This window comes from Balaenoptera borealis, assembly GCF_965194805.1.
Source record: "Balaenoptera borealis genome assembly, chromosome: 13".
NCBI lineage: Eukaryota > Metazoa > Chordata > Mammalia > Artiodactyla > Balaenopteridae > Balaenoptera > Balaenoptera borealis.
Genome location: NC_138870.1, coordinates 32,551,785 through 32,571,540, shown reverse-complemented (window position 1 = coordinate 32,571,540; position 19,756 = coordinate 32,551,785). Strand labels below are relative to the sequence as shown.

Genomic DNA, 19,756 nt, shown 5'->3' with positions numbered 1-19,756 from the left:
ATTCCTTCTAGAGAATTTTAAATTTCATTTATTGTGTTGTTTGCCATTGTTTGTCCGCTCTTTAGTTCTTCTTGGTCCTTGTTAAACGTTTCTTGTATTTTCTCCATTCTATTTCCAAGATTTTGGATCATCTTTACTATCATTACTCTGAATTCTTTTTTAGGTAGACTCCCTATTTCCTCTTCATTGTTTGGTCTGGTGGGTTTTTACCTTGCTCCTTCATCTGCTGCGTATTTCTCTGTCTTCTCATTTTGCTTAACTTACTGTGTTTGGGGTCTCCTTTTCATAGGCTGCAGGTTCGTAGTTCCCGTTGTTTTTGGTGTCTGCCCCCAGTGGGTAAGGTTGGTTCAGTGGGTTGTGTAGGCTTCCTGGTGGAGGGGACTGGTGCCTGTGTTCTGGTGGATGAGGCTGGATCTTGTCTTTCTGGTGGGCAGGACCGCGTCCAGTGATGTGTTTTGGCATGTCTATGAAGTTATTATGATTTTAGGCCGCCTCTCTGCTAATGAGTGGTGTTGTGTTCCTGTCTTGCTATTTATTTGGCATGTGGTGTCCAGCACTGGAGCTTGCTGGTCCTTGAGTGGAGCTCAGTCTTAGCGTTTATATGGAGATCTCTGGGAGTGCTTTCACCAACTGATATTATGTGGGGCCTGGGGGTCTCTGGTGGTTCAATGTCCTGAACTCGGCTCTCCCACCTCGGACTCTCAGGCCTGACACCCAGCCGGAGCACCAAGACCCTGTGAGCCACATGGTTGTGCCAAGCCAGACTCTGGTCCAACAGGCCTTGACCGAGAGGATTTTAATTTTAATGCTTAAAGACTCACCAGAAAAGTCCCTTCTTATGGGTAATAGATTAGATCCTTCTCAAGGCTCACTCTTCTGATGATGCACCAAAAGAGAATGGAAGGAAAATCTGAGAAACAATGTTACCTAATGTTTTACTTCGTTATATCAGTTTCAGCATACAGCCATTGCTTAATATACTTACATATGTGTACACACAGACACACACACACACAACCCGTCCCACCAAGAAAACAAAGTGTTTGATACATCTTACGTCTGATAGGCTAGGGTTTGCTATGACAATGGATGGTAAGAAATATACTATTTTTCTAATTCTAAAATTGCATCTCTTCTGTTTAGCTCAATGTACTCTAAAAAATAAGACAGAATACGATAAGTAAATTAATTACTGAAAAGAGATTTATAGAAAAAGGAAAATTTTACTACAAACCTCTCTGTTTTATACTTCCTTTTCTTCTCCCTCGTTTCCACTTAAGAAAATCATCCACAAACAGAAATCAACTCTGAGACAAAGAAATAAAGCGTAATACTTAAACCACAACAGTAACCAAAACTAACCAGCAAAACTATTTCTGTTGTCAAGGGGAACCTGCAGTGATCTTTTAATTCTTTGCATAGAGAGTTGATATTAAAGTCAAATGGAGTGTTAAAGTTGGCTTTGACTCCTGTATCTATTATCCCTGACTATACCTGCCCCCCCAGTAGGTAACAGGACCTTATTGATAAGCAAGTCCATCATAGAAAAACAGTTTGCAGGGCTAAATAATTATTTATGCTGAATGAGAAATTAATACTTGTTTCAATTTGTATCTTTTCATTGTCATTTATTTTATTTTTTACACTGTACTTTTTATTGAAATATAGTTGATTTACAATGTTGTGTTAATTATTCCTATACAGCAAAGTAATTTGGTTATAAATATATAACATATATATATATATATATATATATATATATATATATATACACACACATACACACACACACACATTCTTTTTTAAAAAATTCCTCTCCTATGGTTTGTCATAGGATACTGAACATAGTTCTCTGTGCTATACAGTAGGATCTTTTTGTTTATCCATTCCATATATAATAGCTTACATCTGCTAACCCCAACCTCTCCCTCCCCCTTGGCAACCATAAGTCTGTTCTGTATGTCCATGAGTCTGTTTGTTTCACAGATAGGTTCATTTGTGTCATATTTTAGATTCCACATATATCCATATGATATCTCTAGTTGCATCCATGTTGCTGCCAATGGCCTTATTTCAGCCTTTTTTATGGCTGAGTAATATTCCAGTGTGTGTGTGTGTGTGTGTGTGTGTGTGTGTGTGTGTGTGTGTGTGTATACTCATTTTTATACATTCATCTGTCTGTGGACATTTAGATTTCTTCCATGTCTTGGCTATTGTAAATAGTGCTGCTATGAATATAGGAGTGCATGTATCTTTGCAAATTATAGCTTTATCTGGGTATATGCCCAGGAGTGGGATTGCTGGATCATATGGCAACTCTATTTTTAGTTTTTTTGAGGAACCTTAATACTGTTTTCCATAGTGGCTGTAACAATTTACATTCTTACCAACAGTGTAAAATGGTTCCCTTTTCTTCACAACCTCTCCAGCATTTATTATTTATACACTTTTTGATGATGGCCATTCTGACTGGTGTGAGGTGGTACCACATTATAGTTTTGATTTGCATTTCTCTAATTGTTAGGAATGATAAGCATCTTTCCATGTGCCCTTTGGCTATATGTGTGTTTTATTTGGAGAATTGTCTATGTAGGTCTTCTGCCCATTTTTCAATTGGGTTTTTTTTTTTTATTGTTGCTGTTATTGAATTGTAGGAGCTGTTTGTATATTTTGCAAATTAAGCCCTTGTCAGTCACATCATTTTCAAATAGTTTCTCCCAGTCTATAGGTTGTCTTTTCGTTTTGCTTATGGTTTCCTTTGCTGTGCAAAAGCTTACAAGTTTGATTAGGTCCCATTTGTTTATTTTTGCTTTTATTTCTATTGCCTTGGGACATTGACCTAAGAAAACATTGGTACGATTTATGTCAGAGAATGTTTTGCCTGCATTCTCTTTTAGGAGTTTTATGGTGTCTTGCCTTATATTTAAGTTTTTAAGCCATTTTGAGTTTATTTTTGTGTATGGTGTGAGGGTGTGTTCTAACTTCATTTATTTACATGCAGCTGTCCAACTTTCCCAATACCACTTGCTGAAGAGATTGTCTTTTCCCCATTGTGTATTCTTGCCTCCTTTGTCAAAGATTAATTGTCCATAGGCGTGTGGGTTTATTTCTGGGCTCTCTGTTCCATTGATCCATATGTCTGTTTTTGTGCCAATACCACATTGTTTTGATTACCGTAGCTTTGTAATATTGTCTGAAGTCTGGGAGGGTTATGCCTCCTGCTCTGTTCTTCTTCCTCAGGATTGTTTGGCAATTCTGGGTCTTCCATGGTTCCATATAAATTTTAGAATTATTTGATCTAGTTCTGTGAAAAATGTCATGGGTAATTTGTTAGGGATCACATTAAATCTGTAGATTGCTTTGTGTACTATGGCCATTTTAACAGTATTAATTCTTCCAATCCAAGAACGTGGGATACCTTTCCATTTCTTTGAATTATCTTCAATTTCCTTTATTAATGTTTTGTAGTTCTCAGCATATAAGTCTTTCACCTCCTGGTGAAGTTTATTCCTGAGTATTTTATTTTATTTTTTGATGTGATTTTGAAAGGGATTGTTTGTTTGCATTCCCTTTCTGATATTTCATTGTTAGTGTAAAAAATACAACCCATTTCTGTATATTAATCTTGTAATCTGCTGCCTTGCTGAATTCATTTCAGTTCTTCTCTTCCAATTTGGATACCTTTTATTTCTTTTTCTTGCCTGCTTGCTATGGCTAGGACTTCCAATACTATATTGAATAGAAGAGGGAGAGTGGGCATCCTTATCTTGTTCCAGATTTTCGTGGGAAGGCTTTCAGCTTTGCACTGTTCTGTTGAGTATTATATTGGCTGTGGGTTTGTCATAAATAGCTTCTATTATGTGGAGATATGTTCCCTCTTTACCCACTGTGGTAAGCGTTTTTATCATGAATGGATGTTGAATGTTGTCAAATGCTTTTTCTGCATTTTTCAAGATGATCATGTGGTTTTCTTTTCTTTTGCTGATGTGGTGTATCTCATTGATTGATTTGCTTATGTTGAACCATCCTTGTGAACTTGGAATGAATCCCACTTGGTTGTGGTGTATGATCTTTTTTATGTGTTGTATTTGGTTTGCTAACTTTTTTGAGAATTTTTGTGTCTACATTCACCAAAGTTGTTGGCCTGTAATTTTCTTTTTTGGTGGTGTCTTTGTCTGTTTTTGGTATCACGGTGATGGTGGCTTCATTAGAATGTCTTTGGGAGTGTTCTCTCCTCTTCAACTTTTTGGAAGAGTTTGGGATGGATCAGTGTAAGTTCTTTGTATGTTTGGTAGAATTCTCCTGTGAAGCCATCTGGTCCTGGACTTTCATTGTCATTTATTCTAAAATATCAGAATTTCTTCAGAGGAAGTTGTCCTGGTAAATACTTGGTACTGATTTTCAACCCTGAAATAAACAATAAATGACAGTGCATGAGTTGACCTTTGGTCCCATTAACAAAACTAAGTCATGCTACTGAGTACCAAATAAGTCTAGACAGGCTTGAAAGAAGACAGAGAAAGGGGAAAAAAGATAAAGTCCTGTGGGGTGAAAATGAAAAGGAGAGAGTTATCAGAAGGAAATGGTGGCAAATGATAGGTGCCTCTGATAGTAGTAGACAGTCATTTCCAGAGTAAAAATTGAGCTAGGAAAAAAAATTATTGAGTACAATCAGAAAACTATTTACTGATTTTTTTCCTTAAGAAAATGGTCTCAAAGTTACTAGGTTAAATGCCTACTCTAAATTTGTCAGATTAAGCATACTTACTTTTGCAGGGTCTTGAATCAATGAAATTCCATTAATTGTGATTAGGTACTCACATTGTTGATAAAATTATCTTCTCAATAAATGTTTGCCAACAGGGTTGTGACCTGTTTGATAGTTAGCTACTATGTGTAATGTATTTTTCATGTTAATTAGTCAGAACCTTGTCACCAAGAATGAACCTGCATGCTCCAGGAAAGTGCATTCAGTAAGCTGTCTCATTTTTCCTCTGCCTCATATTCATGATTCACCCATCTGCAATAAAGCATATTGTATTATGAGCAGGTATCAAAAAATCTATTTTAAAATCTAAGAAGAGATGTAGAGAACAAATATATGGACACCAAGGGGGAAAAGGGGGATGGGATAAATTGGGAGATTGGGATTGACATATATACATTATTGATACTATGTATAAAATAGATAACTAATGAGAACCTACTGTATCGCTCAAGAAACTCTGCTCAGTGCTCTGTGGTGACCTAAATGGGATGGAGATCCAAAAAAGAGGAGATATATATATACATATGGCTGATTCACTTTGCTGTACAGCAGAAACTAACACAACATTGTAAAACAACTATACTCCAATAAAAATTAATTTAAAAAGTAAAATCTAAGAAGAATATGAAATTCTAATCCAAAGAGGGGTAATGACTGCTTTTTTGCTTTATTATTTATCACCTTTAATATTGTCATTATTCTCTTTTGCTCCTTTAAAATTGTTAACATTGCAGCTCATATTACCCAAAGAAAGAATTATAATTCAAAATGAAAAATTTTAATGTATTTGTGCTTATTTTTAAGACCAAAATATGCATTGCTGGATGAATGCACCAGCGCTGTCAGCATTGATGTTGAAGGAAAGATATTTCAGGCTGCGAAAGGGACTGGAATTTCCTTACTTTCTATAACACACAGGCCTTCTCTTTGGTAAGTGTTTCCAATGCTCATTTATGATAGATGATTTTTCTTTATATTTCTGAAAGAATAACTTTGCCAAACTTTTTACTATAGAGCATAAGACATATCAGTTATTTTCTGCCTGTATTTCTGTTAACGTTAAACTATGTCTAAAAGAGTAAAATCGCTCTGAAGCTAAAGGATGAAGTTCATGTATTTGATAGCATATGACAGAGATTAGTGATCTTTTCTGTATACTTTTGAGTAACTATCTTTAGGGTTTTAAGGTTTCCAAAAATTTGACTGTCCAATGGGTGGGGCCTGACCAAAATTAAATTGAAAGCAATGTATTTCTGTGTCAAGGGAAAAATTGAAATGTGAAAACACTGCTATTAAAATATGAGAACTAATATAACAGTAATGGAAGAACAAAAGGTACCCCAAACCTAACATTATAACAATGAATTTTTTAAAAATTATCATCACATTCCAATAATTCTGAAAAGAAGTAGAAAACTCCAGTGAGTTTTTTAAACTGAAACAGTCATTATTCCATAGCATACACTGGGAAAGAATATATTTATATAATTTGCATCATCTTTTTAGTTCTTTTTTAAAAATCCAGGAAAAAGAAGTATCACAACTTGATATCCCTCCATATGATTAAGTTGGAGAAAGCACAGGAAAGAAAAAGCTTTTTTTTTTTTTTGCTTTGTTTTAAGGAAAAATGAACAAAAATGTTTTATAAATAATATTTCATAAAACCTAATGGGCCCTCCCATCAGGAAACTTGCACAAGCCTCTTAGATAGCCTCACCCACCAGAGGGCAGACAGCAGAAGCAAGAAAAACTACAATCCTGCAGCCTGGAACAAAAGCCATGTTCACAGACAGATAGACAAGATGAAAAAGCAGAGGGCTATGTACCAGATGAAGGAACAAGATAAAACCCCAGAAAAACAACTAAATGAAGTGGAGATAGGCAACCTTCCAGAAAAAGAATTCAGAATAATGATAGTGAAGATGATCCAGGACCTTGGAAAAAGAATGGAGGCAAAGATCGAGAAGATGCAAGAAGTGTTTAACAAAGACCTAGAAGAATTAAAGAACAAACAAACAGAGATGAACAGTACAATAACTGAAATAAAAAATACACTAGAAGGAATCAATAGCAGAATAACTGAGGCAGAAGAACGGATAAGTGACCTGGAAGACAGAATGGTGCAATTCACTGCTGCAGAACAGAATAAAGAAAAAAGAGTGAAAAGAAATGAAGACAGCCTGAGGCCTCTGGGACAACATTAAACACAACAATATTCGCATTATGGGGGTCCCAGAAGGAGAAGAGAGAGTGAAAGGACGCGAGAAAGTATTTGAAGAGATTATAGTCGAAAACTTCCCTAACATGGGAAAGGAAATAACCACCCAAGTCCAGGAAGTGGAGAGAGTCCCATACAGGATAAACCCAAGGAGAAACACTCTGAGACACATAGTAATCAAATTGGCAAAAATTAAAGACAAAGAAAAATTATTGAAAGCAGCAAGGGAAGAACGACATATAACATACAGGGGAACTCCCATAAGTTTAACAGCTGATTTCTCAACAGAAACTCTACAAGCCAGAAGGGGGTGGCTTGACATATTTAAAGTGATGAAAGGGAATAACCTACAACCAAGATTACTCTACCCAGCAAGGATCTCATTCAGATTCGATGGAGAAATCAAAAGCTTTTCAGACGAGCAAAAGCTAAGAGAATTCAACACCACCAAACCAACTCTACAACAAATGCTAAAGGAACTTCTCTAAGTGGGAAACACAAGAGAAGAAAAGGACCTACAAAAACAACCCAAAACAATTAAGAAAATGGTAATAGGAATTTACATATCAATAATTACCTTAAACATGAATGGATTAAGTGCTCCAACCAAAAGCCACAGGCTCACTGAATGGATACAAAAACAAGACCCATATATATGCTGTGTACAAGAGACCCACTTCAGACCTAGAGACACATACAGACTGAAAGAGAGGGGATGGAAAAAGATATTCCATACAAATGGAAATCAAAAGAAATCTGGAGTAGCAATACTCATATCAGATAAAATAGACTTTAAAATAAAGAATGTTACAAGAGACAAGGAAGGACACTATATAATGATCAAGGGATCAATCCAAGAAGAAGATAAAACAATTATAAACGTATATGCACCCAACATAGGAGCACCTCAATACATAAGGCAACTGCTAACAGCTGTAAAAGAGGAAATCAACAGTAACACAAAAATAGTGGGGGACTTTAACACCTCACACCAATGGACAGATCATCCAAACAGAAAATAAGGGAATACAAGCTTTAAATGACACAAAAGACCAGATAGATTTAATTGAGATTTATAGGACATTCCATCCCAAAACAGCTGATTACAGTTTCTTCTCAAGTGCGCACGAACATTTTCCAGGATAGATCACATCTTGGGTCACAAATCAAGCCTCAGTAAATTTAAGAAAATTGAAATCATATCAAGCATCTTTTCTGACCACAACGCTATGAGATTAGAAATGAATTACAGGAAAAAAACCGTAAAAAACGCAAACCCATGGAGGCTAAACAATACGATACTAAATAACCAAGAGATCACTGAAGAAATCAAAGAGGAAATCAAAAAATACCTAGAGACAAATGACAATGAAAACACGACAATCCAAAACCTATGGGATGCAGCAAAAGCAGTTCTAAGAGGGAAGTTTATAGCAATACAATCCTACCTCAAGAAACAACAAACATCTCAAATAAACAACCTAACCTTACACCTAAAGGAACTAGAGAAAGAAGAACAAACAAAACCAAAAGTTAGTAGAAGGAAAGACATCATAAAGATCAGAGCAGAAATAAATGAAATAGAAACAAAGAAGACAATAGCAAAAATCAATAAAACTAAAAGCTGGTGCCTTGAGAAGATAAACAAAATAGATAAACCATTAGCCAGACTCATCAAGAAAAAGAGGGAGAGGACTCAAATCAATAAAATTAGAAATGAAACAGGAGAAGTTACAACTGACACTGCAGAAATACAAAGCATCCCAAGAGACTACTACAAGCAACTCTATGCCAATAAAATGGACAACCTGGAAGAAACAGACAAATTCTTAGAAAGGTATAAGCTTCCAAGACTGAACCAGGAAGAAATAGAAAATATGAACTGACCAATCACAAGCACTGAACTAGAACAAAAAAATCTTAAAATTTGTATGGAGACACAAAAGACCCCAAATAGCCAAAACGGTCTTGAGAGGAAAAACGGAGCTGGAGGAATCAGACTCCCTGACTTCAGACTATACTACAAATCTACAGTAATCAAGACAATATGGTAGTGGCAGAAAAACAGAAATACAGATCAACGGAACAGGATAGAAAGCCCAGAGATAAACCCACGCACCTATGGTCAACTAATCTATGACAAAGGAGGCAAGGATATACAATGGAGAAAAGACTGTCTCTTCAGTAAGTGGTGCTGGGAAAACTGGACAGCTACATGTAAAAGAATGAAATTAGAACACTCCCTAACACCATACACAAAAATAAACTCTAAATGGAGTCGAGACTTAAATGTAAGACCAGACACTGTAAAACCCTTAGAGGAAAACATAGGAAGAGCGCTCTTTGACATAAATCACAGCAAGATCTTTTTTGATCCACCTCCTAGAGTAATGGAAATAAAAACAAAAATTAACAAATGGGACCTAATGAAACTTAAAAGCTTTTGCAAACCAAAGGAAACTACAAACAAGACGAAAAGACAACCCTCAGAATGGGAGAAGAAATTTGCAAACGAATCAATGGACAAAGGATTAATCTCCAAAATATATAAACAGCTCATGCAGCTCAATATTAAAAAAACAAACAACCCAATCCAAAAATGGGCAGAAGAAAAAAAAAAAAAAGCCTAATGGGGTTTTCCCTTTTTAAAAAATTACAATACCATTTTTATCATTCCCCTACTCTTTTATTGATTCATCATCATAATAATAGTTGCTAATGCAGATTCAGCACCTATTCTATTCCAGGCTCATTTTATTTAAGCCTAATGACAACGCTATAGAGTACAGGTAATCTAATTTTTCCCATTATACAGATGAAGAAACTGAGAGCTAGAAAAATGAGAAAAATAATTTACTATGATCATACTCCCTATACTCTACTATATTGCTCTACATATTATAAGGAACTCAAAATGTATCTCATGCATAAATCATAAAAACACTTTTTCATTCACACTACATTCTACTCTCTACATTCGCATTTCTATTTCATAAATCAAAATCTTTTCCTTTGACATGTTAGTAACTATATAATGGACTCTATATGCTTTGGCCTCCTATTTCCCAAGGGACAGGAAGGATTCTTCCTCTCTCTCTGACTGGAGCATTTTTTGGCATGTGGCTGATCACATTTATGCCAAAGCTGTCATTATATACACAACTTCATACCTAGACTAAGTAGCAAGCTTTATTTGAGTTAAAGCCTTTGGGTCTTTGAAGCCTTTCCAGACCCTTTACCTTATAGAAATGTTTACTTTAAAATTGTGAGTAAGCTGAGCATTCCGTGCAGATCAGGCTTTAATTGTTCAAACTTCTTTGACTGAATTCTACTTCTATAGAGAAGATAATAATCTATTTCACACTTTATTTAAACATTCAGATTTTTCATATTTTTCTTTCCTCAGATAATTTACCTGAAAATAGAGAATTTCATGAAGTGACCCTTTCTATGGAATTTTGTAGTTTGTCTCTCTGTTGCTAAAGAATTAATTAGCATCTGGAGTGTTAGGACCCTGATTTGCCAGTCTCCCCAGAGGCAGTCTGGATCTAGTCCAGGATGAGGTAGAGTCCATGTCAATGAGTGTGATTGCTCTGATTTCCCCTTGGATAAAACCAACAGGAACTGGTTTAAGACAGTTATGACATATGCCTGTGGAACCAGGCCAGAAGAACTCTTGAGTCCTTTCCGGCTCTTAGTCCTGGTGTTTTTCTGACTTCTATCAATGGGTTTATTATGCCTTCCTGTCATTTAGTTCCTATTCAAGTAGCCTAAAGAGACATTGGAAGCATATTCAGCCATTTTTTTTCTTAATTTAAGAACAAAGAGGTTTTTGTTGTTGTTGTTTTTAAGACTTTTTTTTAGTTTTAGGTTCACAGAAAAATTGAAAGGAACAGAAATATGCCTATACGCTCTGCCCACACATGCATAGCCTCCCCCATTATCAACATCCCCCACCAGAGTGGTATAATTGTTACAATTGATGAACCTATACTGACACATCATTATCATCCAAAGTCCATAATTTACATTAGGGTACACTTAGTGTTGTGCAGTCTATGGGTTTGGACAAATTTATAATTACATGTATCTATCATTATAGTATTATATAGAATATTTTCACTGCTCTAAAAATCCTCTGTGCTCTGCTTATTTATCCCTCCCTCCCCAACACCTAGAAACCACTCATCTTTAATGTTTCCACAGTTTTTCCTTTTCCAGAATGTCATATACCTGAAACCATACAGTATGTGGCCTTTTCAAATTGGTTTCTTTAACTTGGTGATGATAGTCATTTAATTTTCTTCCATGTCTTTTCATAGCTTGCTAGCTCATTTCTTTTTAGTGCTGAATAATATTCCACTGTTTTTTTTTTTTTTAACATCTTTATTGAAGTATAATTGCCTTACAATAGTGTGTTAGCTTCTGCTTTATAACAAGGTGAATCAGTTATACATATACAATATGTTCCCATTTCTCTTCCCTCTTGCATCTCCCTCCCTCCCACCCTCCCCATCCCACCCCTCTAGGTGGTCACAAAGCACCAAGCTGATCTCCCTGTGCTATGCGGCTGCTTCCCACTATTCCACTGTTTTGATGTACACAGTTTGTTTATCCATTCACCTACTGAAGGACATTTGGTTGCCTCCAACTTTTAGCAATTATGAATAAAGCTGTTATAAACATTCATATGCAGGTTTTTGTGTGGACATGAGTTCTCTCAAGTCCTTTGGGTAAATATCAAGGCGTTCAGTTACTGGATCGTACTGTTAAATGTATGATTAGTTTTGTAAGAAACTGCAAAACTGTCTTCCAAAGTAGCTCTACCATTTTTCATTACAACCAGCAATGAAAGAGAGTTCCTATTGGTCCACAGCTTTACATTTGGTGTTGTCAGTATTCTGGATTTTGGCCATTCAAATAGGTGGGTAGTGGACAATTTTTTAAACAAATAATAAAATCTAATTTTATACTTTCTAACAAGAAAAACATGTTTTTAATTGCAGCTACCCATAGTATATTTCCCCGTAAACTGAAAAGTGCATTAGTTCTGCTTTATGAACTGGTTTAGTTATTTTAGGTTGTAGAAATCTATTATTTCTGATTATCCTTTCTTCCTACATGAAATTCTTATTTTCCCTGAAAAGATTTCAGAAGAGGAAAAATATGTATTATATTTTCCTCCATAACAGCAAATGGGTAATTGTTGATTATAAAGATGAAAATCAATACCAGTATCTGAAGAGGTCAAAAATTATAGAAGCTTATTAAATTATGTGATTCTTGAATAGAATTACAATTTTATAATTATCACTATCCAGTGCTTTATCTTATTTGTGTAGAATGTCTGCAGATTATTTCCAAAGAGCCTCTGTTAAAATAGTGGTTTCTTTTAAATTCCTCTGACTAAGATAAACTCTGAAATATTATTTTAGCCCATAATATAGAACACACCTTTGAATATCAGGTCATGAAACACCTATACAGTTTCTTCCCCCATGTAAAAACCAAATAATGTTGTAGGACCAGAGTGATGAGCCAAACCTCCAATATAAATTGAAGATGGAAGTTGCTCAAGATCTGAACTACTGTGTTCTAAAATTGCTCCTGGTTGTAGATCCAAGGTTAGGAAAGCCCAAGAGAAGTTGAGAATGAAATAAACAAAATGATTTTTTTTTACTATTTTTTCTCTTTCTTATATCACCATCCTTCTTTTGTTTTTCCATTACTTTTGTTTTAGCTCTCATATTTTAATAGCACTTTTGTCACATTTAAATTTTTTCCCTTGATGTAGGAATACATTGTTTTCAATTTAATTTTTGTCAGGTCCCACCCATTGTGAGGTCAAATTTTTGGAAAACTTAAAACTAAAGATAGTTACTCAAAAGCATATGGAAAAGATTAATCTCTGTCATATGTTATCAAACACATGAACTTCAGCCTTCAGCTTGAGAGTGATATTTACTCTTTTAGACATAGTTTAACTTAGTTTAGTTTCCCCATCTTAGAGCATGTTAAAACCATCCAGACAAAATGGGATGAAACCCAAATTTCTATAAATTGGTGAATAGATAAAATGTGTAATACAATGGAATATTATTCAGCCATAAAAATGAATTAAGTACTAACACTACAACTAGATGAACTTTGAAGTCATTTTGTTGGGTGGAAGAAGTCAGTCACAAAAAGCCACATTTTGTATGAGTCCATATATATGAAATGTCCAGAACAGAAAAATCCATGGAGACATAAAGGAGATTGGTGGTTGGCGGGGGCTGAGCAGAAGGAGAAGTTGAGAGGGACTGCTAATGTGTATGAGGTTTCTTTTTGGGGTGAAGAAAATATTCTGGAATTGGATAGTGCTGATGGTTGCATGAGCTTGTAAATATACCAAAAATCATTGAATTTTACATTTTAAAAGGATGAATTTATGGTATATGAATCATATCTCAGTTTAAAAATGGAGGTAAAAGCTACTTGATATACCCCCACTGATCATAGTAAATAATGACTGATGACAGCTTAAAAAAGAGCAGGAAGTGAGAAAAACTGTAAGAGAAAGACAAAAACTGAGGACACATAAGAACATGTGCCTCTTCAGCATAGTGACAAAATGCAGTGGCTCAGCCATGCAAGGACAGCTCTGCCAGATTACCCTCTTTACACACACCCTACAATTCCCAGAGATTGGTGTCCTTAGCCTTCATTTAGGAGAAGGTGAATTGCCTTCTGTCTCATCAATAAAGTCATCTCCATGCCTCTCTGAAGTTCCTAATTATGAACTTGAGCCATGAGAAAAGAGATTAAGTTATTTGAAAGCATGGAAGTATTGATAGCTGAAGATTTCTATCAGTTCATTTTTTTTTAATGTTTTAAAACTTTAATTTTTGAGAAATTTTTACTTGACTAACTCATTCCCAAAGGATAGTGTACTAATGAATTGGTATTGTATTTCCTTTATTTTTCTTAGTTATTTTTTTAATAGCCTTTTAAATTTTTACTTTCTTCCCTCTGCTTCCTTTCCTTATTCCCATTTTAAGTATGCTTTGATATTTATTCATACTGGACTATGAATATAAATAGATGCAACAGTATGTCTTCCTTTGCAATTCACGTATACTCAGAATATAAAATAAATTTAATACAAGCAATAGAATTTCCTAGAGGCTAGACTAATGACTTCTGGAGTAAAAAAAAATCACAATACTTTACCTTTTGAGGGATTCTTGAAAATCAAATGTAAAATAGGCACCTTACTTAAAATTTGCCTTTGGATATCAATTAGAATGATAAATCTATAACTAAAATGGCTTTTTGTAATTATTGCTAATAATATCATTTCATTTTGATTATGCAGGAAATACCACACTCATTTATTACAGTTTGATGGTGAAGGAGGTTGGCGCTTTGAACAATTGGACACTGCTATTCGTTTAACACTAAGTGAAGAAAAACAAAAGCTAGAATCTCAGCTAGCTGGAATTCCCAAAATGCAGCAGAGACTCAATGAACTATGTAAAATTTTGGGAGAAGACTCGGTGCTGAAAACAATAAAAAATGAAGATGAGACATCCTAACTTATTTTGACATGTTTTAAAAGTTAATTTTTAGTTAAAGGCTCAGAGACACTGTTATAGGGCATGCATTGTGTTAAGCTAAGCAGAGAGGAAAAAAAGACAGCAAGAAATGTTTTATAAGATTTTAGCATCAAGGAACTATAAGATCTGACTTTTCAGAAGAAAATAAACAAATGCATTATGTAAGATTAGTCATTATGGCTTATACTAATTCCTAGTGAAAGCCTAATTCACATGTAAAACAGGATTTTCTAGGTAAATTCATGATGAATACTAGATTTGCTAATGTGTATGTGTTGTGTCTGAAATTCTTAACAAACATGGGACATATCTTGAGAATGGACAACTTAAGAGCAGTGTTTGGGTTGAAACAAGGTGCAGAAAATTAGAAGTTTGAGTAACATTTCTGTCCATTTATGGTTTTTAGATTTAACAGCTAGAATTCATGTTCCTTTATTGCTAGTGGTCAACTAAAACCTGTGTACAAAACCGCTAACAGTTTGATAGATAATTTCAATACGAAAGAAATTCTTTTAATGGCAGGGGTTGAAAGAAAAAAGCATGGCTATACTTCTTTTATATGTATAAAATACCCTATTTTTAATTTTAGATTTTGAGCATCTCGTGGGCACATAAATTCATTTTAATGAGACTCTTACATATTTGTTAATAAACTTTCATTTTAAAAAGAGAATTGCCAATACAGAAAAGGAGTATCCAAACAATGTTGTCTCAGCCTGTTACTTTACTTGGAAGGATTATTTATTGCAAATTCTGTCCAGAAATACTTAGCTTGTTTTTGTCCCCAAAAGAGGAGTCCACCACATTTTGAAAATAGCAGTGCTATAATAGAATAGAGGGATTTTCAAAATGATAGTAGTAATAACATACATTGGAATAGTACTTTATAACTTACAATCCTCACTTACATCAATTAATTTTAATCCTGTGGCAAACTTTTGAAGCAAATATTTTTTTTCCTAGTTTGCTTTTGAGAAAATTGACACTCAGATTTGCCCTAATCATGCAGTTTATTTAGGGGCAGATCCAGGGGTCAAATGAATTTCCCCTGTTTCCCTGGTTCAGTGCTATTTTCATTATTATCCTTGAAATTCAACTGGGCTATAATAGCAATAAAAGTTAGATGAGATGTTGAAAAGAGAATAAATTTAGTAATGTTAGTGTTATTGTTATTTGATTATTGTTTACAAGGTATGGAAATTTAAGTACAAAATGGAAAGGTTATTGATCTGTGGTTTAAAATAGGGCAGGAAAGTTAGCAAATCTTTCAGCAGCTATGCACTTATACGCAATATTAATGTACCCCTACAACCAGCATTCAGAAGAGGAATTGCGTTATAAATCAATTTAATATTTATTGAACATAATGAGAAAGAATCTATATGGAATAGTCATATGAAATAAATCTTATATATTCAATTGCCTTGGAGTTGGAAGTATGAAAGCCAGGACTACCATTTTAATCTCCTACTGCCTATGCCACCATGTTGATAGGCCAGGGAAAATGGGAATGCTGTTATTAATGGTTTAGGATTTTATTTGCATATTTAGACACAGCCATAATAGATGCTAAGTCAGTGATTCTCAGACTTTTTCAGCTGGTAGAGTACCTGGATGTCATTCATGATGCCTGTAATAGAACATGTAATAGAATCATGACATTTTCATATTTTCAATTCTTCCATGCTAAGACATTTTTAATTATCAATAAATGTAACCACCTTATGTGAAGGAATGTAATATAAAATCAAAACCAGTACATCTAAGTTTTTCTGTTAGTATCATTAGCTGTTCATTTATTCATTTGTCAGTTACTACTACTTCCTATTAGAAAAGTGAGGCAGACATCAAAGGTTTAAAAAAAAAATGCATGGAACCAAAACTTAAACTTGATAAAAATTATTCATTAATCTAAGTTCTATATTAGCAGTTATTCAGTTTATATGGCTGTAGGGAAAATTCTGGGGCAAGTAGCTTAAGTTAATTTTTAAAGTTATAAGAAGAAAATGAAAAGTCTTCATTTGAAATATGTACATAATTTTTATGCCTTAATTTTCTTAATTTGAAAAATAAAGCATTTAGGAACCAATATATTGTGTTTTGAAACTTTGAAAAGAATGCCAAAACAAATATTAGAGTTTTAATTAGCCCTTATTTAATATATCCTACCAACTGGCTGAGGTAAAGAACTCATTATTTATAATGTACAGGATTCAAGGATGTTTAAAATTCTGTATTAAAAGCTATACACACTGCAGTTTAAATGTTAAAGTTCTAAGAGAAACATGTTTTACATGTGCTTTTTTGTGCCTGTTTTTTTTTTTTTTTTTTTTTTTCTGAATTTTCTTCCATGACCAATATCCTCTAACTTGCAGGGGGAAAAAATCTTTAATTTGAATTTGTATTTATGTTTCATTTAACTGTTTATAAAATGGTCCAATGAGTATACCATATTTTACTATTTTTATAGCTATATTTTGTGAAAAATGTGAACAAGATTGAGAAATGAAGTAGCCATCTTTGAATATAGATGAGGAAAGGAAAAAGAAAGAATATTTCAATTTTCAAACAAGTTTTACCATGTTATCTATTTGCCCCAATTATTTTGACTTCCGTTTGTTTTGTTTTGTTTTGGTCAAAAAAAGCTGTAAGTTTATAGAGCTCGATTTTTAAATGTGCTTTTTTTTGTTAACTTATAAACTTGGAAAATAAGTTGCATTCTATGAAAATGTTGCATTACATTTCTACAGCATATAATGCCAAGCATGAGTCTAAATAGTGTGCATTCTTGTCGACAAGATAATGTGTAAAAATCTTTCTCCATTAATCTCAAAGAGAATGATATATCTTGAAATTCAACCCGAGTTTACATTTGTTTCCAATGGGAATGGTTTTCCCTTGATAGTAATATCATTAATATAATTTCATATTTGGCAATAGTTTTAGCTTATTAAAACCTGTTTGGAATAGTTTTTTGATTCCATAAGCCTAGAAAAATTTGTTACACATTGGAGCACCAATCCAGAGAATGTTACACACTTCTGAGATACGCATAAAATGGTAATGGTTATTAAACTATCGATTAAAAGAGATGTCTTTGATATAACTACTTTATGGGCAAAATTATTTTCATTTAGAAGTGTAAAGTACTTTCACATAACCCAGAGTATTTACAGGTCTGATGATTTACATTTAGGTATGATTAAGAGTTGTAATGTTTGCCACATGAGAACTTTCAGGTGGATGTATAAAATATTTTTATTAAAAGCATCCCTTCTTCATTGCTGGTGCCTTTCCTGATTACCAAGTACAAAACGGCTTTACAGTTTTTATTGTGAAATTTTCAAAACCAATTATCTATACTTTTAAGCAGGGGTTGAGTAGTAGTTGTATTAATGAAAGCAAATGAGAAAAATGTCCTTAATGGTAAAAATCACTATGTGACTAAGCTACAATGTGGTTATGGTGTGAATACATTATAATATAGTCTCCATCCAGTATGCAGTTATTTGAGCTCAGCATTACTTGTGAGTTCCTAAATCATCATGAAAAAAACTTGATTAATCAAAGGAATTACAGATTATTCCAGTGATAGAAAATATCCTCTTTCTATATTTTAAATGATTCTGTTGGGTGTCTACATACAACTCAGTTACAAGTTGTATCATGCACAATTTTGTCAAGTACTGTGCACAGTAGTCACCAAATAGTTGTTTAAATATTTATTTTCTTTATTAATTCAACACATTTATTTATTAAGTACCAACTTATGCCAGACACTGTGCTATGTTCTAGGAATGAATAAAATATGGTCCCTCTCCCAAGAAGCTTACGGTCCACTGAAAATTAGGAAAATGAGTATCTTCATTCAGAGAAAAATTCAATAGCTGCTATTTATTATTTACCAAGTAGGCACAAAGCATTGCATATACATTGACTCATTAAATCTTCACAAAACTCTAATAAAAAAGGAAAGTGAGAACAGAGAAGTTAAGCAATTCATCCAACCTAATGCAGCTACTAAGCTATGGAGCTGAAATTTGAACCTAGAAATATTCGATTACAAAGCCTTTGCAACTCCCCATCACCTTCCTTTTAATTAGTTTAGGTCATTTTTCATTATTGCAGTTTTTAACTCTAAAGTTGTAGTATATTTTTTAACTGGCTCAGGGTTTCTGGTTAACCAAAAAGAAGCATTTTTTTTTTCATCTAAAAAAGAAATTTATCACACAAATTATATTTTTCCTTGTTTTTATTATAAACGATGGATATGGTCCTATGGGAGAAGGAGAACAGAAGGCAAATTTTCAGATATTTTGAGGAAGAAATTCCAAATCGGTTAACATTTATTAATTCAGTAAATATTTATTGACACATTCAAGGTACCAGTTACCATGCTAGGGATTCAGAAGTGAATCCCTAAGTGAAGGAGACAAACCTTATCTCAGCCCTCATGAAACCTTTTAGTACCTCAATACTAAACAATTTTATGTCTGTTAGATATTGTGGTCCCATCTAAATGGTATATTTGTTTTATAGTGTCTTCTCAGTTCTTGTATTTCTTGCCTAAGACCACTCTCTTGCAATATTTAAGCAATAAACATTTTTTGGCAGCAGAATTCCCTTGATTATACACTTAAGGGCTTCATAAGCCTCATGCCCTCCAACTTGGTCTAAATTACAAGGTCCAATAAAACCAGTCTGTAGGACTATATCATCCTTCACCAGTAGGTGCTCCCATACATTTAGCCTGTTGTCTTGAAACCTGAGAAATATAAGCTTCTCAAGTTCAGATCATGTAAAGTGAGCCAGTTTTGTACAACGAAAAGCATCTCTCTCGTGTTAACACAAAATGAAGATAACTACAGCAGAAAAGTTCTAAAAAGCAAAACACAAATCAAAACAAAAACAACCAAAAAATCCCCAATAATTATAAAAGTAAATAGACAAGGGTTCCAGAGTTAAACATATTTAAAATTATATGCTTTATTTCTGTACTTGTGTTCTAATGTAGGTGATATGATGATTAAGTATTCACCTTATGTATTTTTATGTAATTTAATGCCTATAAAATAGATAAGGCATCAATGAGGCAATAAAATATTAAACACTAAATGATATTCACTTGGATCTATCATTTAATTACAGTTTAATCTGTATAAAAGAGGAGAC

The 19,756-nt window shown here is 33.9% G+C and overlaps 1 protein-coding gene across 2 annotated transcripts in view; it reads left to right on the top strand.

The window, feature by feature from the left end:
- ABCD2 (ATP binding cassette subfamily D member 2) overlaps window positions 1-17,496 on the top strand; it is a 99,353-nt gene extending 81,857 nt beyond the window's left edge. For both annotated transcript variants that reach the window (XM_082349393.1, XM_082349395.1), the window contains 2 exons: window positions 5,573-5,698; window positions 14,344-17,496. In XM_082349393.1, coding sequence (XP_082205519.1) covers window positions 5,573-5,698; window positions 14,344-14,563 — 346 coding nt within the window. In that variant the 3' untranslated portion in view covers window positions 14,564-17,496. The remainder of the gene's footprint in view (window positions 1-5,572; window positions 5,699-14,343) is intronic.
- The last annotated feature ends 2,260 nt before the right edge of the window (window positions 17,497-19,756 follow it).